The 18,441-nt window shown below is 43.2% G+C and overlaps 1 protein-coding gene across 5 annotated transcripts in view; it reads left to right on the forward strand.

Annotated features, from left to right (window-relative positions):
* Positions 1 to 18,441, forward strand: part of utrn (utrophin) — a 770,758-nt gene that overhangs the window by 35,617 nt on the left and 716,700 nt on the right. For all 5 annotated transcript variants that reach the window (XM_072507465.1, XM_072507476.1, XM_072507484.1 and 2 more), the window contains exon 2: positions 2,705 to 2,903. In XM_072507465.1, the coding sequence (XP_072363566.1) occupies positions 2,819 to 2,903 (85 nt within the window). In that variant the 5' untranslated portion in view covers positions 2,705 to 2,818. The remainder of the gene's footprint in view (positions 1 to 2,704; positions 2,904 to 18,441) is intronic.

Below are 18,441 nucleotides of genomic sequence, written 5' to 3' on the forward strand. Positions count from 1 at the left end.
AGTGGCAAATATTGGACAGGACACTGGGAGATATTCCTGCATTTAAAAAAAAATAGTGCGATAGGATCTTTTATGCTCATCCGAGAGACGTGACAGAGTCTCGGTTTAGAGTCTTATTCGAAAGACTGCATCTCTAACAGTGCTGCAGTTCTTCACTAGGGGTGTTGGCCTAAATTCTGGGCTGAAGTTGCTGGACTGTAGAGGTGGGAGCCCTGATCCTGTGGGAGAAGATGAAACTGATGCATTTAAAAATGATACTGCGGTTAAGCCAAAGCTGTTATATTGTGTCTGAATAATAAAAATGACTTAGATAATCAGAATATACTTCAATTTTTAAAATTACCACCATTTGACACTGCAAAAGTACATCCTGGACCAATGCCCACATGTCCTTAAATTCTTGCATTAGCCTTAAAATAATTTCTTGAAACAAAGTATTCATTTTCTGCTTTTATTTCTCCTCACTGCAGGTCTTAGTTGGTTATCATAGTGCATAGAAGCCACCAACCATGTTGGTTAATCCATTTTCAAATATGAACCGTAAACATTTGGTTTCAGAAGGCTATTCAGATGTTGAGGGATACAGAATTGAGACCAATTCTGGTCTCAAAGGGATTTTGATAGTCCCTTTGAAAAGGCGATTGTTTAAAGTGAGAGTGAACAGGAAAGTGCAATTGGAAAATATGAAACATGGAAAACAATACCAGTTCAGACTTGATGGGCAAAATGACCTGTTTTTGTGCTGGATGGAGCATTTGTGATTCACCTGATTTCCGCAAGGTGTTCACAAACATTTTGAAACAGGAAGATTGGCTGATCTTTGGCAACTTCCCCAGGCTGGGGAAGATGAAATTATTAGCAGTATGCTGATACCAGTGACCGTTTGGAGTTCATACAGGGTTTACTTTTGTTCACCACATTATAGGTGGAACATATATTATATAAATGATTTGGACTCAAATTGGAGGGATGGTGTCAAAATGGCAGCTGGGGTGTAGCCAATAACATGGAAAACTGTGCCAAAGCACAGGAGAACATAAACAGGTTTGCAGAACAGTCACAGAAATGGCAAGTAGAATGCAATATTGCAAAGTGTGAGATGGTTGCATTTGTTAGGAAGAATAATAAGGCCACTTACTCTTTGTGAAGTGGGGAACTAAATGGGGCGGTGAAACAGAGATTTGGGAATACAGATACCTCCCTTGGTACTGCACTGGAATGTCAGCCTAAACCTTTGTGTTCAACTCTTTGAACCCACAACCCGTTAATTCAGAGGCAATTGGCTATCCATGGCCGAGAAATTGAGTAGGCTGCAGCTGGTAAGCTGAAGAGAAGACCCAATAGAATTCTTTCAAATTTTGAATTGATAGGGTGGAGGTAGAAAAATTGTTTCCATTTTGAGGTTTAGCTCAGTTGGCTGGACGGCTGGTCCGTGAAGCAGTGCATGACCAGCAGCGCAGGTTCAATTCCCATATCGGCTGACGTTACTTATGAAGGCCCACCTTCTCAACCTTACCCCTTGCCTGAGGTGTGGTGATCCTCCGGTTAAATCACCACCAGTCAGCTCTCTGCCTCCAAGGGGAAGGCAGCCTATGGTCATCTGGAACTATGGCGACTTTACCATACGTGGTCAAATAAAACATGGAGCAATTTCTTTACTTGGTAAAGCACTTGGGAGACTTGATGTAGGCATGAGGGAGAAATAGATAAAGGGATACGGGGGCAGGTTGGGCACAGGAGGAGACTTGTGTGGACCATGAATACCAGCATATATTTGGTGGGCTGAACAGCCTGTTTCTGTGTTGTAAATGCCATGTAATTTGCTGTTGTACAGATAAACACGTTTAGTATAAAAAGATTATTTCAATTCTATAATGTGATTACATTGAAAGAAGTAGAGTTGCTATAATTTTTATCACCTTGAAGGTTAGTATCATGCTTGCAATCCTCTAGATAATAACAAAATCAGTTTAAAAAAATAAATAAATAAATTAAAAAAAATCTATGCCTATTTACGTCTTAAGGATGTGAAAGAAACTCAAAATGCAAGTTCTTTGTGGAGGGTGTGCTGTTGGCATTTTTTGCGTGCTTACAGTTTCACAGCATTCATGAACTGGTAACAACTTGTAATACACTGAGAACATAAGAATTAGGAGCAGGAGAAGACCATCGGCCCGTTGAGCTTGCCCCGCCATTCAACAAGATCAGGCTGATCTTCGGCTTCAGCTCCACTTTCTCATTGCTTCCCATATACCTTGATTCCCTGAGGTTTCATGTTCCGATGAATGCAAAATGTCCTGTGGCATCTTTTCAAAAAAAGTACAGGGAGTTATTTCTTTCTCCGGACTAACTTTCATCCTTCAACCTGCACCATCAAAGCTGATTGTGAACATTTATTTAACTTACTGTTTTCTGGGGCCTTGTTGTGCACAAATTGGGTACAGCCCGTGTCTAGATTATAGCAAAATCAGTTAAAAAAAAATAAAAAAAATCTATGCCTATTGACGTCTTAAGGATGTGAAAGAAACTCAAAATGCAAGTTCTTTGTGGAGGGTGTGCTGTTGGCATTTTTTGAGTGCTTACAGTTTCAAATATATAAAATCTACAACTTAAAATTTTCCTTCAAATACTCTTAATTATATGTATTTCCGAAATGTTTTGTTTTATAGTGTTATCATTTATTATTTCCCTCTGAATCATTTAGGTGTGGGTCCAACTAGAGACTAAGTACATGAGAGAACGCTGGAGAAAAGGGACCATCTGAAGCTTGCCAGATTTTCTTTTCTGACCCAATCGTCGCCTCCTTTTACCACTAGCTATGGCCAAGGTTGCAAGTGGGGCAAGAAATACTGTCTCGAGCAGTCCAGCAAATGAGTTTGGTGACATCATCAGATGGAGATCAGGTATGTCGGAAAACGTTTTATTGCACCGAAACAGTGGCTTAGTTTTATCTTCTCCTTGACCTGGAAATTCATAACAATTTACACTATAATCTGTCTCTGTTGAGAATGTTGACCTGTGTCCGGAAGCATGCCCCACGTGCTTGTCAGTGGTATCAAGTAACAAACCTGAGCACAAATTTCAGTTTAAACAATCACAATGCTTCAATGCTTTATTGCACTAAAAGCGTGTGTGTGCGTGTGCGTGTGCGCGTGCGTGTGCGTGTGCGCGTGCGCGAACTTTGGGCCGTCTTCTGGAGAGTTGGTCCCAATGTCTCTCTCTCTCTCTATGGGTTCTCTGGCGTTGAACAGCCGTAAGCCTTTTATCCTCCTTTCTTCCCGTTTGTTTCCAGTGAGCCCATTGTCCTTCAGGAATGTGATCAGCAATCTCTAGTAATGAGATCCACTCATTACTGGGTATCAGAGGAATAGCTAGTTATCATTAAGTTAGTCTCTCTGGCTATATGTACTGGGAAACCTTACTAGCTCCTCACTATTATTAACTACACTCTGTTTTTGTGTTAGGTGTTTGCATTCATTTGGAGAGCCCAATGTGCAAATGGGATATGTCTTGATCTCAACAGTTTTATAAGTAGTGTAGTGTATCAGCTGTGTTTCGAATGTTGGGCTTTACAAGATGGTTGTGTTTCAAAAAGCCTTTAACTTAAGGCAAAACAGAATGTTCTGGATAGGGGTTGATGGTGGCCATACTAAACCTCTGCTAGCGACCTTTTCATACCTTGATGCAGAAAAGGAACAGCTGCATTTTGGATGTAAGAGGAAGAGATTATGCAGCTGCTTTGAAGAGCATAGAAGAATGTGATAGCAGCCAAGCAGGATGCTGGTCTGAGCTGGTTCTCTGTTCGAAAAGAAGACGGAGAAGATGGGACTTTTGGAGATTTAAGGAACAAAGGGTCGGTAAGATGGGCCATGCTGGTAGAAGTCAGTTTATTCAGCGAAGGACGATTTTCGAAGGATACTGGAGGATTCAGTCTGTTGTGACAAGGAAAAGTGGGCCTTCTGGAAAGCTGGGAATATCTTTGGACTGGATATTGTAACGTTATATATCTGCTAAAGTCTGATGAACGTGGGCAGCATGGTAGCCCAGTGGGTAGCACTGTTGCTTCACAACGCCAGGTTCGATTCCGGCTTGGGTCACTGTTTATATGCGGAGTATGCATGTTCTCCCCGTGTCTGTGTGGGTTTCCTCCGGGTGTACTCTTCAAACCAAGTCCCGAAAGACATGCTTGTTAGGTGAATTGGCCATTCTGAATTCTCCGTCAATGTACCTGAACAGGCGCCGGAGTGTGGCGACTAGGGGCTTTTCACAGTAACTTCATTGCAGTGTTAATGCAAGCCTACTTGTGACAATAATAAAGATTATTATAGAAAGGGGCTGTAAGATTGTGTTAGTTAATGTGAAAGTGCCTTTCTTTAGCGTGATGTCTGTTATGTTGATTTTAGCTTGTTTGTTACATTATCAGTCTTAAAATGTGAAATTTTGTCCTTTCGGTTTATTTTTGTTGGAAGCTGGGAGATTCCAGTTTTAAGTTATTGGTCTCTACAAGGATTGTAACACCTGTGGTATTGATGGTTGTGTAAAAACAAAGTGCTGGATAATATGCAGGTCAGGCAGAATCTGAAGTGAGAAGCAGCGTTAACATTTCAGGCTGATGACTTTTTGATGACCCACGGTCAATTGTATCATAAACATTGTTGGTATGGTAAGTTTCCAAACTGCTTATTAATTCCTAGTTCTGTGTTGGATGAATTTGGGAAAAAATAAGTGCCTCTTTTCCCCCCCCCATTTTTTCATACTTTGACACTCAGAAACATAACGTTATCATCGTTGATATTGATGGTCACACTCAAACACTGTTCTTTGAGCCACTTTGGTTTGGAAGTTAAACAGTGCACCTCTCGTAAAATTTGAAGTTAACTACAGCTGGATTTTGGCTTTGTTATTATTTATGCCCAATGTTTTCTACCTGTCATGGTGACAGTAATTCATACAGCGATATGGTAGTTGGTTGACCTTTGATACTTGCATCAGGATATTCTTAGGGAGGAGGAAGGGGTCGGGAGGTATCATGATCTCCTGATCCCAATCTCGCCTAGTATTTGGGGGCGTCTTTCAGTAGGATTCAATATATAACAATTAAGAGTGGGAATCCTGGCAGATCTTTTTCCACTCCAGATGGTCAGCACCTTCCTCAACTGCGATTAAATGACTCAGCACCAGACAGGATCTGAGCATGACGCTTTCTCCAGTTGGAGGTCAATTAGCTTGGGTGGCTAGAGTGTGATGCAGAATGATAATGGCTGTGGTAGTTTATGGAGATCTGCCTCCTTACCTTGTACCACACTTGTGGAGTGGTACTCTTCAAACCAAGTATAACCAATTATCTCTCTAATAGAGAGAAATGCCAATGGTCTTTTATGGACTGTGGCTAATAACCTTAATTTCCTCAGTGTGCATGGTTCATGGTATTTAAGGAAATGGCGAGTGAAATGAACAAATATTTTGCTTCTGTGTTCACTATCGGGAATACAAAACCATTCCGGTAATAGTTGTAAATCAGGAGGTGGAAGGGAAAAAGGAATTTGGTGAAATAAGAATCTCCTAGGGAAGTGATACTGACCAAACTGATGGAGCTCTGGGCTGACAAGTGTCTGGGTCCTGATTGACTTCATCCTAAGGTCTTAAAAGAGGTGACCAATGAGACCGTGATATGCTGGTGTTAATTTTCCAAAGCTTGCTAGATTCTGGAAAGGTTCCATCAGACTGCAGAGTAGCAAATAGAACCCCACTATTCAAGAGGGGAGGGAGGCAGAAAACAGGAAACTATAGGCCAGTTAGCTTGATGTCTGCTGTGTTAGAATTGATCATTAAGGAGGTTATAGCTGGACACTTAGAAAAACCGAAGGTAATTGGGAAGAGTCAGAATGCTTTGTGAAACGGAAATCATGTTTAACCAATTTATTGGAGTTTTCTGAAGGACTAACGTGTGCTTTCGTTAATGGGGACCCTCTAGATGTAAGTGCTTCTATATCCACATCAAAGGTTTTTGTGGGCACTAACAGCACATGTTTAGGCCATATATTAGCCTTGCTAGAAGATTGACTGGCTGACAGAAAAAAGAGAGCATGCATAAATGGGTATTTGTCTGATTGGTGGGATGTGATGAGTGGCGATCCACAGGGATCTGTGCTGGGGCCTCAAAGGAGTTTGCTGATGGGTATGGATAGGGCACAAATCTGGCAGGTGGAGCATAATGTGAGAAATTGTAAAGTTGTGCACTTTGGCAGGAAGGATAAAAGAGCAGAGTATTACATAAATGGAGAATGACTACAAAATTCTGAAGTGTAGAAGGATCTAGGTCTTCCGTACATGAGTCACACAAAATTAGTATGCAGATCCAGATCCATCAAGTAATTAAGAAGGCTAATGGAATGCTATCCTTTATTAAGAGAGAAATTTAACATCAAAGTAAGGAAGCTATGCTTCCTTTATACAGAGACCTCTTCATTCACCTGAGGAAGGAGCAGCGCTCCGAAAGCTAGTGACATTGAAACAAACCTGTTGGACTTTAACCTGGTGTTGTAAGACTTCGTACTGTCCTTTATACAGGACATTGGTGAGACCACATCTCGAATAATCTAAAGGATCTAAAGAGAGAGCTAAGACGAGCAAGGAGGGGACATGAGAAGTATTTGGCAGGAAGGATCAAGGAAAACCCAAAAGCTTTCTATAGGTATGTCAGGAATAAGCGAATGACTAGGGAAAGAGTAGGACCAGTCAAGGACAGGGATGGGAAATTGTGTGTGGAGTCTGAAGAGATAGGCGAGATACTAAATGAATATTTTTCGTCAGTATTCACTCAGGAAAAAGATAATGTTGTGGAGGAGAATGCTGAGCCCCAGGCTAATAGAATAGATGGCATTGAGGTACGTAGGGAAGAGGTGTTGGCAATTCTGGACAGGCTGAAAATAGATAAGTCCCCGGGACCTGATGGGATTTATCCTAGGATTCTCTGGGAGGCCAGGGAAGAGATTGCTGGACCTTTGGCTTTGATTTCTATGTCATCATTGGCTACAGGAATAGTGCCAGAGGACTGGAGGACAGCAAATGTGGTCCCTTTGTTCAAAAAGGGGAGCAGAGACAACCCCGGCAACTATAGACCGGTGAGCCTCACGTCTGTAGTGGGTAAAGTCTTGGAGGGGATTATAAGAGACAAGATTTATAATCATCTAGATAGGAATAATATGATCAGGGATAGTCAGCATGGCTTTGTGAAGGGTAGGTCATGCCTCACAAACCTTATTGAGTTCTTTGAGAAGGTGACTGAACAGGTAGACGAGGGTAGAGCAGTTGATGTGGTGTATATGGATTTCAGCAAAGCGTTTGATAAGGTTCCCCACGGTAGGCTATTGCAAAAAATACGGAGGCTGGGGATTGAGGGTGATTTAGAGATGTGGATCAGAAATTGGCTAGCTGAAAGAAGACAGAGGGTGGTGGTTGATGGGAAATGTTCAGAATGGAGTACAGTCACAAGTGGAGTACCACAAGGATCTGTTCTGGGGCCGTTGCTGTTTGTCATTTTTATCAATGACCTAGAGGAAGGCGCAGAAGGGTGGGTGAGTAAATTTGCAGACGATACTAAAGTCGGTGGTGTTGTCGATAGTGTGGAAGGAAGTAGCAGGTTACAGAGGGATATAGATAAGCTGCAGAGCTGGGCTGAGAGGTGGCAAATGGAGTTTAATGTAGAGAAGTGTGAGGTGATTCACTTTGGAAGGAATAACAGGAATGCGGAATATTTGGCTAATGGTAAAGTTCTTGGAAGTGTGGATGAGCAGAGGGATCTAGGTGTCCATGTACATAGATCCCTGAAAGTTGCCACCCAGGTTGATAGGGTTGTGAAGAAGGCCTATGGAGTGTTGGCCTTTATTGGTAGAGGGATTGAGTTCAGGAGTCGGGAGGTCATGTTGCAGCTGTACAGAACTCTGGTACGACCGCATTTGGAGTATTGCGTACAGTTCTGGTCACCGCATTATAGGAAGGACGTGGAGGCTTTGGAGCGGGTGCAGAGGAGATTTACCAGGATGTTGCCTGGTACGGAGGGAAAATCTTATGAGGAAAGGCTGATGGACTTGAGGTTGTTTTCGTTGGAGAGAAGAAGGTTAAGAGGAGACTTAATAGAGGCATACAAAATGATCAGGGGGTTGGATAGGGTGGACAGTGAGAGCCCTCTCCCGCAGATGGATATGGCTGGCACGAGGGGACATAACTTTAAACTGAGGGGTAATAGATATAGGACAGAGGTCAGAGGTAGGTTCTTTACGCAAAGAGTAGTGAGGCCGTGGAATGCCCTACCTGCTACAGTAGTGAACTCGCCAACATTGAGGGCATTTAAAAGTTTATTGGATAAACATATGGATGATAATGGCATAGTGTAGGTTAGATGGCTTTTGTTTCTGTGCAACATCGTGGGCCGAAGGGCCTGTACTGCGCTGTATTGTTCTATGTTCTATGAATAGTGTGCGCCGTTTTGGTCTCATTTCAAAAAAATAAATTTAACGAGCCCAATTTATTTTTCCAATTAAGGGGCAATTTAGCATGGCTAATCCACTTCCCTACACAGCTTTGGGTTGTGGGGGTGAAACCCACGCAGACACGGGGAGAATGTGCAAACTCTACACGGACAGTGACCTTGGCCGGGATTGAATCAGATTCTTCGACGCCATGGTGCAGCAGTGCTATCCACTGTACCATCGTGTTGCCCTTTGGTCTCCTTATTTAAGGACAAATTCAACTAAGTTGGAGGTGGTTCAGAGGTGGTTTACTACATTGATACTTTGAGCAGGTTATCTCATGAGGAAAGGTTGGACAGACTGGGTTGTTTCCACTGGAGTTTAGAAGAATGAGGGGTGACTTGATTGAAGAATATAAGATCCTGAATGGTCTTGACAAGATGGACATAGTGGGGTGTGGGTGAGTCCAGAACTAAGGGGCAGTGTTCACTGTTTTAAAATTAGGGGTTGCCCTTATAGGACAGATGAGTCGACCTTTTCTCTTGAGAGATGTGGAACTTTGGAACTCTTTCTCAGAAGGCAGTGGAAGTGGGATCACATTTTTAAGGCAGAGGTAGATAGATTCTTGTTAGGCAAGGAAATTTAAAGGTTATCGGGGTAGATGGGAATGTCGAACTCAAAACGTAAACTTGTCAACTATAATCTTGTTGAGTGGTGGAACAGGCCTGAGGGGCTGAATGGCCTGCTTCTCCTATTTTTGTGTTAATATTTACCATAATTGGGGGAAATATAGATTTATTTTTAATATTTAAACATGGATTTACATCTGTCATGTACAGTGACATTCAGTGACTGTTGAAATATGTTTTTAATATTTCATGTGTAGTTTGAGTAAAATTCAAATATAATCAAAACAATGCCTTCTATGAACATTTTTATTTAGCTCAGTGAGCATTTTTGCTAATCAAGTCAGTATAGCTATATTAATTTCTACTTCCAACTTCTTTCCTCTACATGTATGCGGATAGCAGAAGCCTTCCAGTACTTTGGCCAAGCATCCCGTCTAGACATGAGTACTGATGGGCATTTGTTGAGGTGAAGGAGCATCAAAGTTATTGTGGCTGCAACTTCCCCTTTCGCAAATTAATTTATTTGTGCAAAAATCTTCCATGAAGAATTGCCCATTGCGGGTCCAAATGTTTGCCTATCCACATTTTTAAACTTAAAAGTACTGTGAGAGCCAACTTTGAAAATACTGGACCAATGAAAAAAGTGCCTAAATGAAGATTTACAAAATCAAGATGTCCATGGCATTTTGTAGGAAATGTGCACTATGCATGCGTAGTCTGTCAGTGTTTGCATGTATGTACTCCTTGTTGCAACAATTTAATTCCCCGTGGCATCTTGGCTGCCATCCTCCTGGCTTGACTGTGAGCAAGTGCTGTGGAGCCATTTAAATGCAGCACCCCCTTGACAAAACTGCTCAGATGACTCCTGGGGCAGGTGAATCAGATGCCTTGCACCACAGGTATGGAGCTTTTCATGTGGGGAAATTTATTTTATCAAAGTGCCTAACGATTGTGGTCCTGTGCCTAGGCCTGTGTGTTACATTATAAACCTGCCCCTGGATGCAACTCTTGGGTGTAAAATATGCTGGATTTGAACTAACATTGTCATAGGGACAGAAGAGGCAACAGCCTTACTGCCTTTTGTCGTCTCTTTGAAACCTTTCTCAGCAAAACTGAGAACTGCCTGTGAGTTATAAACCTACCAGAAGACCTCATTGCTGCCAAGTGTGTTCAAGAAAAAAGCAAATCAACCAGCTGGAAGTACAGTGACTACATCAGTGAGAAACCAAATTACCAGCAGCCATCCAGTGAGAAACCAAATTACCAGCAGCCATCCTAACTAATGACTCTCTAGCTGTGAACAAGAATTCAGACAATCCATGAATATTTTTCTGCTTTTTCTATGTTTTTACTTGACCAAGTATTAACATTGGATACCCTGTAACGTTTAATTTCTTTTGTGCATGCCAGGGTAAGTTTGTATGTGTGTTTCAACATTAGTGGCAAGTAGGACATATTTGTACACTTCAAAGCATTTTGTTAATTCAAAGATAAAAGAAAATTAATGCAGATGCTGGAATCTGAAACAGAAAATACTCGACAACCTCACCAGTCTGACAGCATCTGTGGAGAGAGGAGGGAGCTAATGTTTTGAGTCTGGATGACTCTTTGTCAAAGCTTTGTTAATGATTTGTGTATCTTTACCCAAATGAGTTTTAGTAATAAAACCAACTTTTTAGGTGCTGTCTCAAGGATTCTAGCTGGCTTAATTGATATTCACAGTCAAGTACAGATTGAATTGATAAAACACATCTAAAACAAATTCAAACTCTGGTGTTAAAACCAACCAAGGAGTGGGACAAAGAGTAGTCAACTCATCACTCTTAACCTTTTTTTTTGTTATAAATTTATAGTATCCAATTCTTTTTTCACTACTCTGAACCTGGTCATGACAGTATTATTATGGTCCCGGGCAGAAATCCTAATATTTTAAAATTTGTGAAGCTGTGAGGAAAGGATACTTCACTCTATGAGTGACTCCACGTCCAAATAGGGATATGTTATATTTTAAAAACTTTATTATTAACACCGTTTTGAGCTATTGTTAACATCATACGAGAAGTAGCTTACAATGCTTAAGAACTAGGAGCAGGAGTAGGCCATCTGGCCCCTCGAGCCTGCTCCGCCATTCAATGAGATCATGGCTGACCTTTTGTGGACTCAGCTCCACTTTCCGGCCCGAACACCATAACCCTTAATCCCTTTATTCTTCAAAAAACTATCTATCTTTATCTTAAAAACATTTAATGAAGGAGCCTCTACTGCTTCACTGGGCAAGGAATTCCATAGATTCACAACCCTTTGGGTGAAGAAGTTCCTCCTAAACTCAGTCCTAAATCTACTTCCCCTTATTTTGAGGCTATGCCCCCTAGTTCTGCTTTCACCCGCCAGTGGAACAACCTGCCCGCATCTATCCTATCTATTCCCTTCATAATTTTATATGTTTCTATAAGATCCCCCCCTCATCCTTCTAAAATCCAACGAGTACAGTCCCAGTCTACAGTTTTAACAGTAAAATGAAACACTTAAACATCCTAACTGTTATCGTCTTTATCTCCAATTAAGCAAATCCATCTCTGATCAAAACCCTCTTTTAAATACAGTTAGCAACCACGGGAATACTGTTGTATAGAGATGTCTTGGGGGAGAGAGAGAGATCCTTCCAAAACAGCCTGTAGATTCTTGTCTGTGTCAAACCACTGTTTAATTTGACAACTCTTTCCAGAAGCTGCTATTTTGTTTGCAACCAAATCTAAACTGACTGACTCAAAACTTGACTGCTTTAGCCCTGGTTCCTCCCATTAATGACATCATCCTTGACCAACTCAAATCCCATGACCTGATTATGTAATACAATGTTTCAATACAATGTCTCTAGTTATGTACTCCCCAGAAATCATAACAAAAATCCATTAGGTGTGTCCTTTTACACACAAACTTGATCGGAAATAAGGATGATCTCATTGTTACGATGCTTTAATTACCCCATATGTAGCCACAATGTCTGCATGCCTTTTAAACCAGGATTTAAAAAAAACTTTAGTGCAGCAGATGAATGCACACACTAACCCAGGGTTTTAGCTATTACTGCACCAGATACGTATAATAGAACAAATATCTGAATTTTTAATATTCATCACAGTATATATATATATCAGGAGAGGATGAGCAGGAATAACTTGTAATGACAAATATTGTTAGGCACCAAATATACTGGGGGGAAATTGATAAACATACATGGTATCTTTTATCTTGAGGGGTGACGCTGTAGAAATATTTAAAGTGATGAAAGGTTTTAATAGAAAGGATTCAGAGAGACCATTTCCATTTGTGAAGCACATCACTGGAACATCAACATAAGAAATCAGATTGGAAATCCATATGCCCAGACTGTGGTGAGAATGGGGAACTCACTTCCACATGGAGTAGTTGAAGCAAATATAGTATAGATGCATCCATTTCTCCTTGAGGGCAAATAGAATTTATGCTGCATTTGCCTATGTAAAGTGACTGCATTTCAAAATAACTCTGTATGAAGAGTTTTGGAGGATAATGAGAAATGTGAGGTGATAACAAATAACTAGACCAGGGCAGACCAAAATCCTGAAACATCATCAGCTGCCTGCCCTGCAAAGTGGTTCCAGTTTTTACTGGTTTTATTTTATGTACAACTACTGTTGCATACAGGAGTCAATCAGCCAAGGGGTCTTACACCATGCCAAGACACTCAACACAACAGATCCGTATCAGCTCTAGCCTCATACATGATGATGGTGTGCTCGCCCTATGCAAAATTTCACCACACGCCTCCTTCAACTCGGACCCCAATTCCTCCTCCCACTTGGCCATCACCCCTTCCAAGGATATTGCGTCTTGCTAAGTTGCATTTAAATCATTGTAATCATTACATAAAATTCTGAATAATGCATACAACATTAAAAGAATGTGTTTAATTAACAACCTTTTCCTTCCCCCCGCACTATAAAATTTCACCAAGATACCTAATGAGATTAAAGTGGTTTAATCTGCAAGATCTTCAAATTCCACAAGCAGGAAAAAAACATAAGTAGTGTTGTTCTATGACTGTAAGAAGGTATGGACCAATATGTAGTGGACCTGCCTGTACATGATGCACACCGCTGACAGCCCAATCAGATTTCTTCAGTGTCAGATCTTGACACCATCTAGTTTGTTTAGCTGCTGAAGCCAATGTTCACCTGTCAGCAACAAACAGGCCAAGACCCTGGAATTCTAAGAATTTCTTTGGTTTTGATGGAACAGAAGAATAACATTGGGCCATTGAAATTTCCAATAACTCTGTACAATTTACTCTATTGCAAATTGTCCCTCAGAAAATTGAAACAGTGGCGTAATGCACTCAATAAATACTTCCCAATCTCCTGGAATAGGGACCTACATTTCAACATTCCGTAGTTGCATTCCATCACTGTGTTTCCCAGATCTCCATCTAATGACAATTATGATCCCAGACCAGACCCCAATAGGATATTGGACCAAAGCCCCAATATTTGAATTTATTTGTAAGGCTGCACCTACTCATCACAACTTTGGGTTGTGGGGGTTGAGACCCACGCAGACACGGGGAGAATGTGCAAACTCCAAAGTGACATTGACCCGGGGCCGTGATTGAACCTTGGTCCTCGGCTCCGTGAGGCAGCAGTGTTAACCACTGCGCCACCGTACGCCCCAGGGCGTTGGTATTTTTAAAACAAAACTTTATTATGACTACAATATTAAACCTTTTTAAACATAAATTTAAAGTACCCGATTATTTTTTTTCCCAATTAAGGGGCAATTTAGCGTGACCAATCTACCTAACCTGCACACCTTTGGGTTGTGGGGGTGAAACCCACACAGACATGGGGAGAATGTGCAAACTCCACACTGGCAGTGACCCAGGGCCGGGATCGAACCTGGGTCCTCAGTGCAGCAAGTCCAGTGCTAACCACTGCGCCACATGCTGCCCCTACAATATTAAACATTTTAACTTCACACCCGAAAAGAACAACTTGCAATTACTCCTTAACCATTTTCCATTAAACAACAAGAAAATAAACTTGTGTTGGTAATTGAACTGGGGTCATCATCGGAGTCGAAGGGTATAGAGCACAGAGTGTCTGTACGCGGATGACTTGTTGTATGTAACTGACCTCTCCAGTGTGGGAGGATTATGGAAGTGTTAAGTAACTTTGGCTCCTTTTTGGGGTATAGATTTATTGTGGGGCAAGGGAAGGTCTTTCCGGTGAGTCCTCGGAGATCGGGAGGAGGTCTAATGAAATTACCCTTTCGGCTGGCTTGGTCGAGCTTCAGGTATTTGGGAGTAGAAGTGGCTCACGACTGGGCATTGTTGCATAAGTTGAATTTGGCCAGTCTTGTTGAAGGGAGATTTGAAGAGGTGGAATGCTCTGCCGCTATCGTTGGCAGGGTGGGTTCAAACGGTGTAAATGACGGTCCTCCCAAAGTTCGTTCTTATTTTCCAGAGTTCTCAATCTCTTTACCAAAATCCTTTTTTGGGATGATGAATAAGCTGATTTCGGCCTTTTTTTGGGCAGGCAAGACATCTTGGGTTTGGAGAGTGTTTTTGTAGAGGGATAGGTGATCAGGGGAGTTGCCGTTGCCGAATTTACTGGGTGGCGAATATCGAGAAGGTTCGGAAATGGGTCATGGAGGAAGGGTCCTGTCCATGGACGTGTTTGAGGGCATTGGTGACTGCCCCTTTTCCGTTCTCACCGACCATGTACTGTACGATTCACGTGGTGATAGTCTCGTTAAGAGTCTAGAACCAGTTTAGGCAACGTTTTAAGTTCGAGGCATGCCGATGAGGGAACCACAGATTTATCCTGGTAGGGTTGGACTCGATGTGTAGGGTCTGGGAACTGGAGGGGATAGAGAGGATTGGGGATTTGTTTGTGACGGGTAGATTTGCGGGGTTGGAGGAACTGGTGCAAAAGTTTCAGCTCCTGGAGGGGAAATGAATTCGGGTATTTACAGGTTAGGAAATTTGTGCGGAGGGAGCTGACTACGTTTCCTCGGTTGCCACCCACCTTGATAATGGGTAGGGTCTGAAGATGAGATAAAAGGTTTTGGACATTGCTGGAGAGCGAGAGGGCCTCGCTGGAGGAGATAAAAAGGAAGTGGGAGGAAGAGTTGGGCGGTTCATTTGAAGGGGAGGTGTGTGGAGTGAAGCCGTATACATAAACTCTACCTCCCCATGTGCAAGACTAAACCTGATTCCATTTAAAGTAGTGCACAGAGCGCATATGATCAAAACACACAATTGAGTTTTTTCCAGAAGTGAAGGATAGATGTGAGTGGTGTTCAAGGGGCCAGACTAGGCATATGTGTGTGTTCTAATCCTACCCGAAATTGGGTAAGTTCTGGCAGTCATTTTTTGAGATAATGTCTGAGATTTTAGGGGCAAGGGTGGAGATATTTGGGGTATTGGATGAGCTGGAAGTGCAGGAGGGGAGAAAGGCTGATGTATTGGCCTTTGCCTCCCTGATACTCTGGAGGAGGATTTTGCTAGGGTGGCAGGCTCCAGAGACGCCAAGCTTGATGGCCTGGGTCGGAGATCTGTTGGAGTTTCTCCATCTGGAGAAAACTAAGTATGTCATTCGGGAGTCGGAAGAGGGGTTCTATTTGAGGTGGAGGCTGTTTATCTCCTCCTTCAAGAATTTGGAATCGTCAGCAAATGAAAGGGCTGGGTAAGATGGGGGGAAATTTTGCAAAAAAGTAAAATGGGGCACACCGGGTGGCTGGTTGTTTGTTTGTTTTGAAAATTTATTAAGTTGAATGAGTGTTGTGTATATTGTAAAATGGAAAATATCCTGAATAAAAATATTGAAAAAAAAATTATTTCCAACATAAAGTCATAGAATTATCATAGAATTTACAGCGCAGAAGGAGGCCATTCGGCCCATCGAGTCTGCACCGGCTCTCTGAAAGAGCACCCTACCCAACCATACACCTCCACCCTATCCCCATAACCCAGTAACCCCACCCAACACGAAGGGCAATTTTGGACACGAATGGCAATTTAGCATGGCCAACCCACCTAACCTGCACATCTTTGGACTGTGGGAGGAAACCGGAGCACCCGGAGGAAACCCACGCACATTGGGAGAACGTGCAGACTCCGCACAGACAGTGACCCAAGCGGGAATCGAACTTGGGACCCTGGAGCTGTGAAGCAATTGTGCTAACCACCATGCTACCGTGCTGCCCTGCCAAGTGGCCTGTGGTTGCTATGCAGCAACCTAGGCTTTCTTTACACTTGTTTGTTTTCGCATTGTAAACTCTAAACACAATGCAGGCCCAATTTGAAATGAAACCATCCCATCCCATCCATGCCAGCACTTTTGTTTAGCATGAATCTAATTAAAGTTTTAACCCTTTCTTACACAGAAACTCATAATGAAACTCACCTCAATCTATACCTTGGGCGGGATTCTCCGACCCGGGGCGGCATGAATCCCGCCCCCGCCGGCTGCCAAATCCATTGCGCCGGAGATTTGGCAGGGGCAGGAATCGCGCGATGGGCCGAAGTTCTGCCCGTTCTATGCAGGTCCCGCCGGTGTAAATTGGAGTTGGTCCCTTACTGGTGGGACCTGGCGGCACGGGGCGTGCTTGGGGGGAGAGGGGGGGGGAAGGGCGCGGGGCGATCTGGCCCCGGGGGGTGCCCACATGGTGGCCTGGCCCACGATCGGGACCCACTGATCCGCGGGCGGGCCTGTGCCGTGGGGGCACTCTGTTCCTACGCGCCGGCCGTGTAAGCCTCCACGATCGCCGGCGCGTAGGTGAATCCCCCCCTGCGCATGCGCGGGGATGACGTCAGCAGCCACTGACGCTCTCGCGCATGCGCGGACCTGCGCCGGCCAGCAGAGTCCCTTCGGCCCCGGCTGGCGCGGTGCCAAAGGCCTTCCACGCCGGCTGGCGGGGCGCAAACCACTCCGGGGCAGGCCTAGCCCCCTCAAGGTGCGGAGGATTCCGCACTTTTGGGGTGGCCCGACGCCGGAGTCGTTCACCCCACTTCGTCCCGCCGGGACCCCCGCCGGGTACGGGAGAATCCCGCCCCTTGTTTCTAATGCCCAGAAATAAAAATATACATGTCTTAAAACCACCTCTGTTTCCTGACAATGCAATAATGGTGCAATTGCAGAGTAGAAGTGAATCCCTGAAGAAAACTGTTGATTTACTTTGCGTCCTATTTGACCGAGGTATGGGTGAATAAAATCGCTGCAGTAAGTGAATTCTACCAGAAGGATATGGGCACATCTTTTTGAAGATGAAGTGAAACAATTCATTTGTTTTATTGAAAATGATGAGCTCTGTGCTTTGAGATTACTAGCTGCAATCGTAATATTTAAAGAAAAAATGTTTTTATTAAGGCATTTATAATTTTAACAATTTCCAAGAGGAAAAAAGCAAAGTGAATAACACACCCAACCAGCAACCAACCCCAGCCAACATGGCTTACATACGCAATTCCTCAATCCCCGTTTCCCACTAACTATTTCCCACCTTATCCAACCCTCCATGCCATCCTCTTCTCTCTCTCTCTCTCTCTCTCTGTGCCCCGCCCCCCCGCCCCCACCTCTGGGCCAACCCTTTCCAACCCTTAAGCAACCTTTCCAAATGTGGAAATCATTCAGCATGCTATGTTTTATTGGTCAGAATATTGAATACAGGAGTTGGGACATCTTGTTGAAGTTGTACAAGACATTGGTAAGACCACACATGGACAACTGTGTTCAGCTCTGGTCACCCAATAATAGGAAGGATATTGTTAAACTAGAAAGAGTGCAGAAGAGATTTACGAGGATTCTACCAGGACTTGATGGTCTGAGTTATAAGGAGAGGCTGGATAGGCTGGGACTTTTTTCCCTGGAGCGTAGGAGGCTTAGGGGTGATCTTATAAAGGCCTATAAAAATAATGAGCATAGGCAAGGTAGATGGTCGACATATTTTCCCAAAGGTAGCGGAGTCTAGAACTAGAGAGCATAGGTTTTAGTGGAGAGATACGAAAGAGACTAGAGAGGTTTTAGTGGAGAGATACGAAAGAGACTAGAGGGGACATTTTTTCACCCAGGGTGGTGAGCATCTGGAATGAGCTGCCAGAGGCAATGGTAGAGGCGGGTACAATTTATTCCCTTAAAAACAGTTGGACAGTTCTTTGGGCAGCGTGGGTATAGACGGATATCGGCCAAATGCTTAGTGTTAGAAACTGGGCGGCATGGACAAGCTGGGCCAAAGGGCCTATTTCCATGCTGTAAACATCTATGACTCGAACAATATTTGTCAGAAATGCTTCAGGTGAACGC

The sequence above is a fragment of the Scyliorhinus torazame genome, chromosome 1, assembly GCF_047496885.1.
Source record: "Scyliorhinus torazame isolate Kashiwa2021f chromosome 1, sScyTor2.1, whole genome shotgun sequence".
Taxonomy (NCBI): Eukaryota; Metazoa; Chordata; class Chondrichthyes; order Carcharhiniformes; family Scyliorhinidae; genus Scyliorhinus; species Scyliorhinus torazame.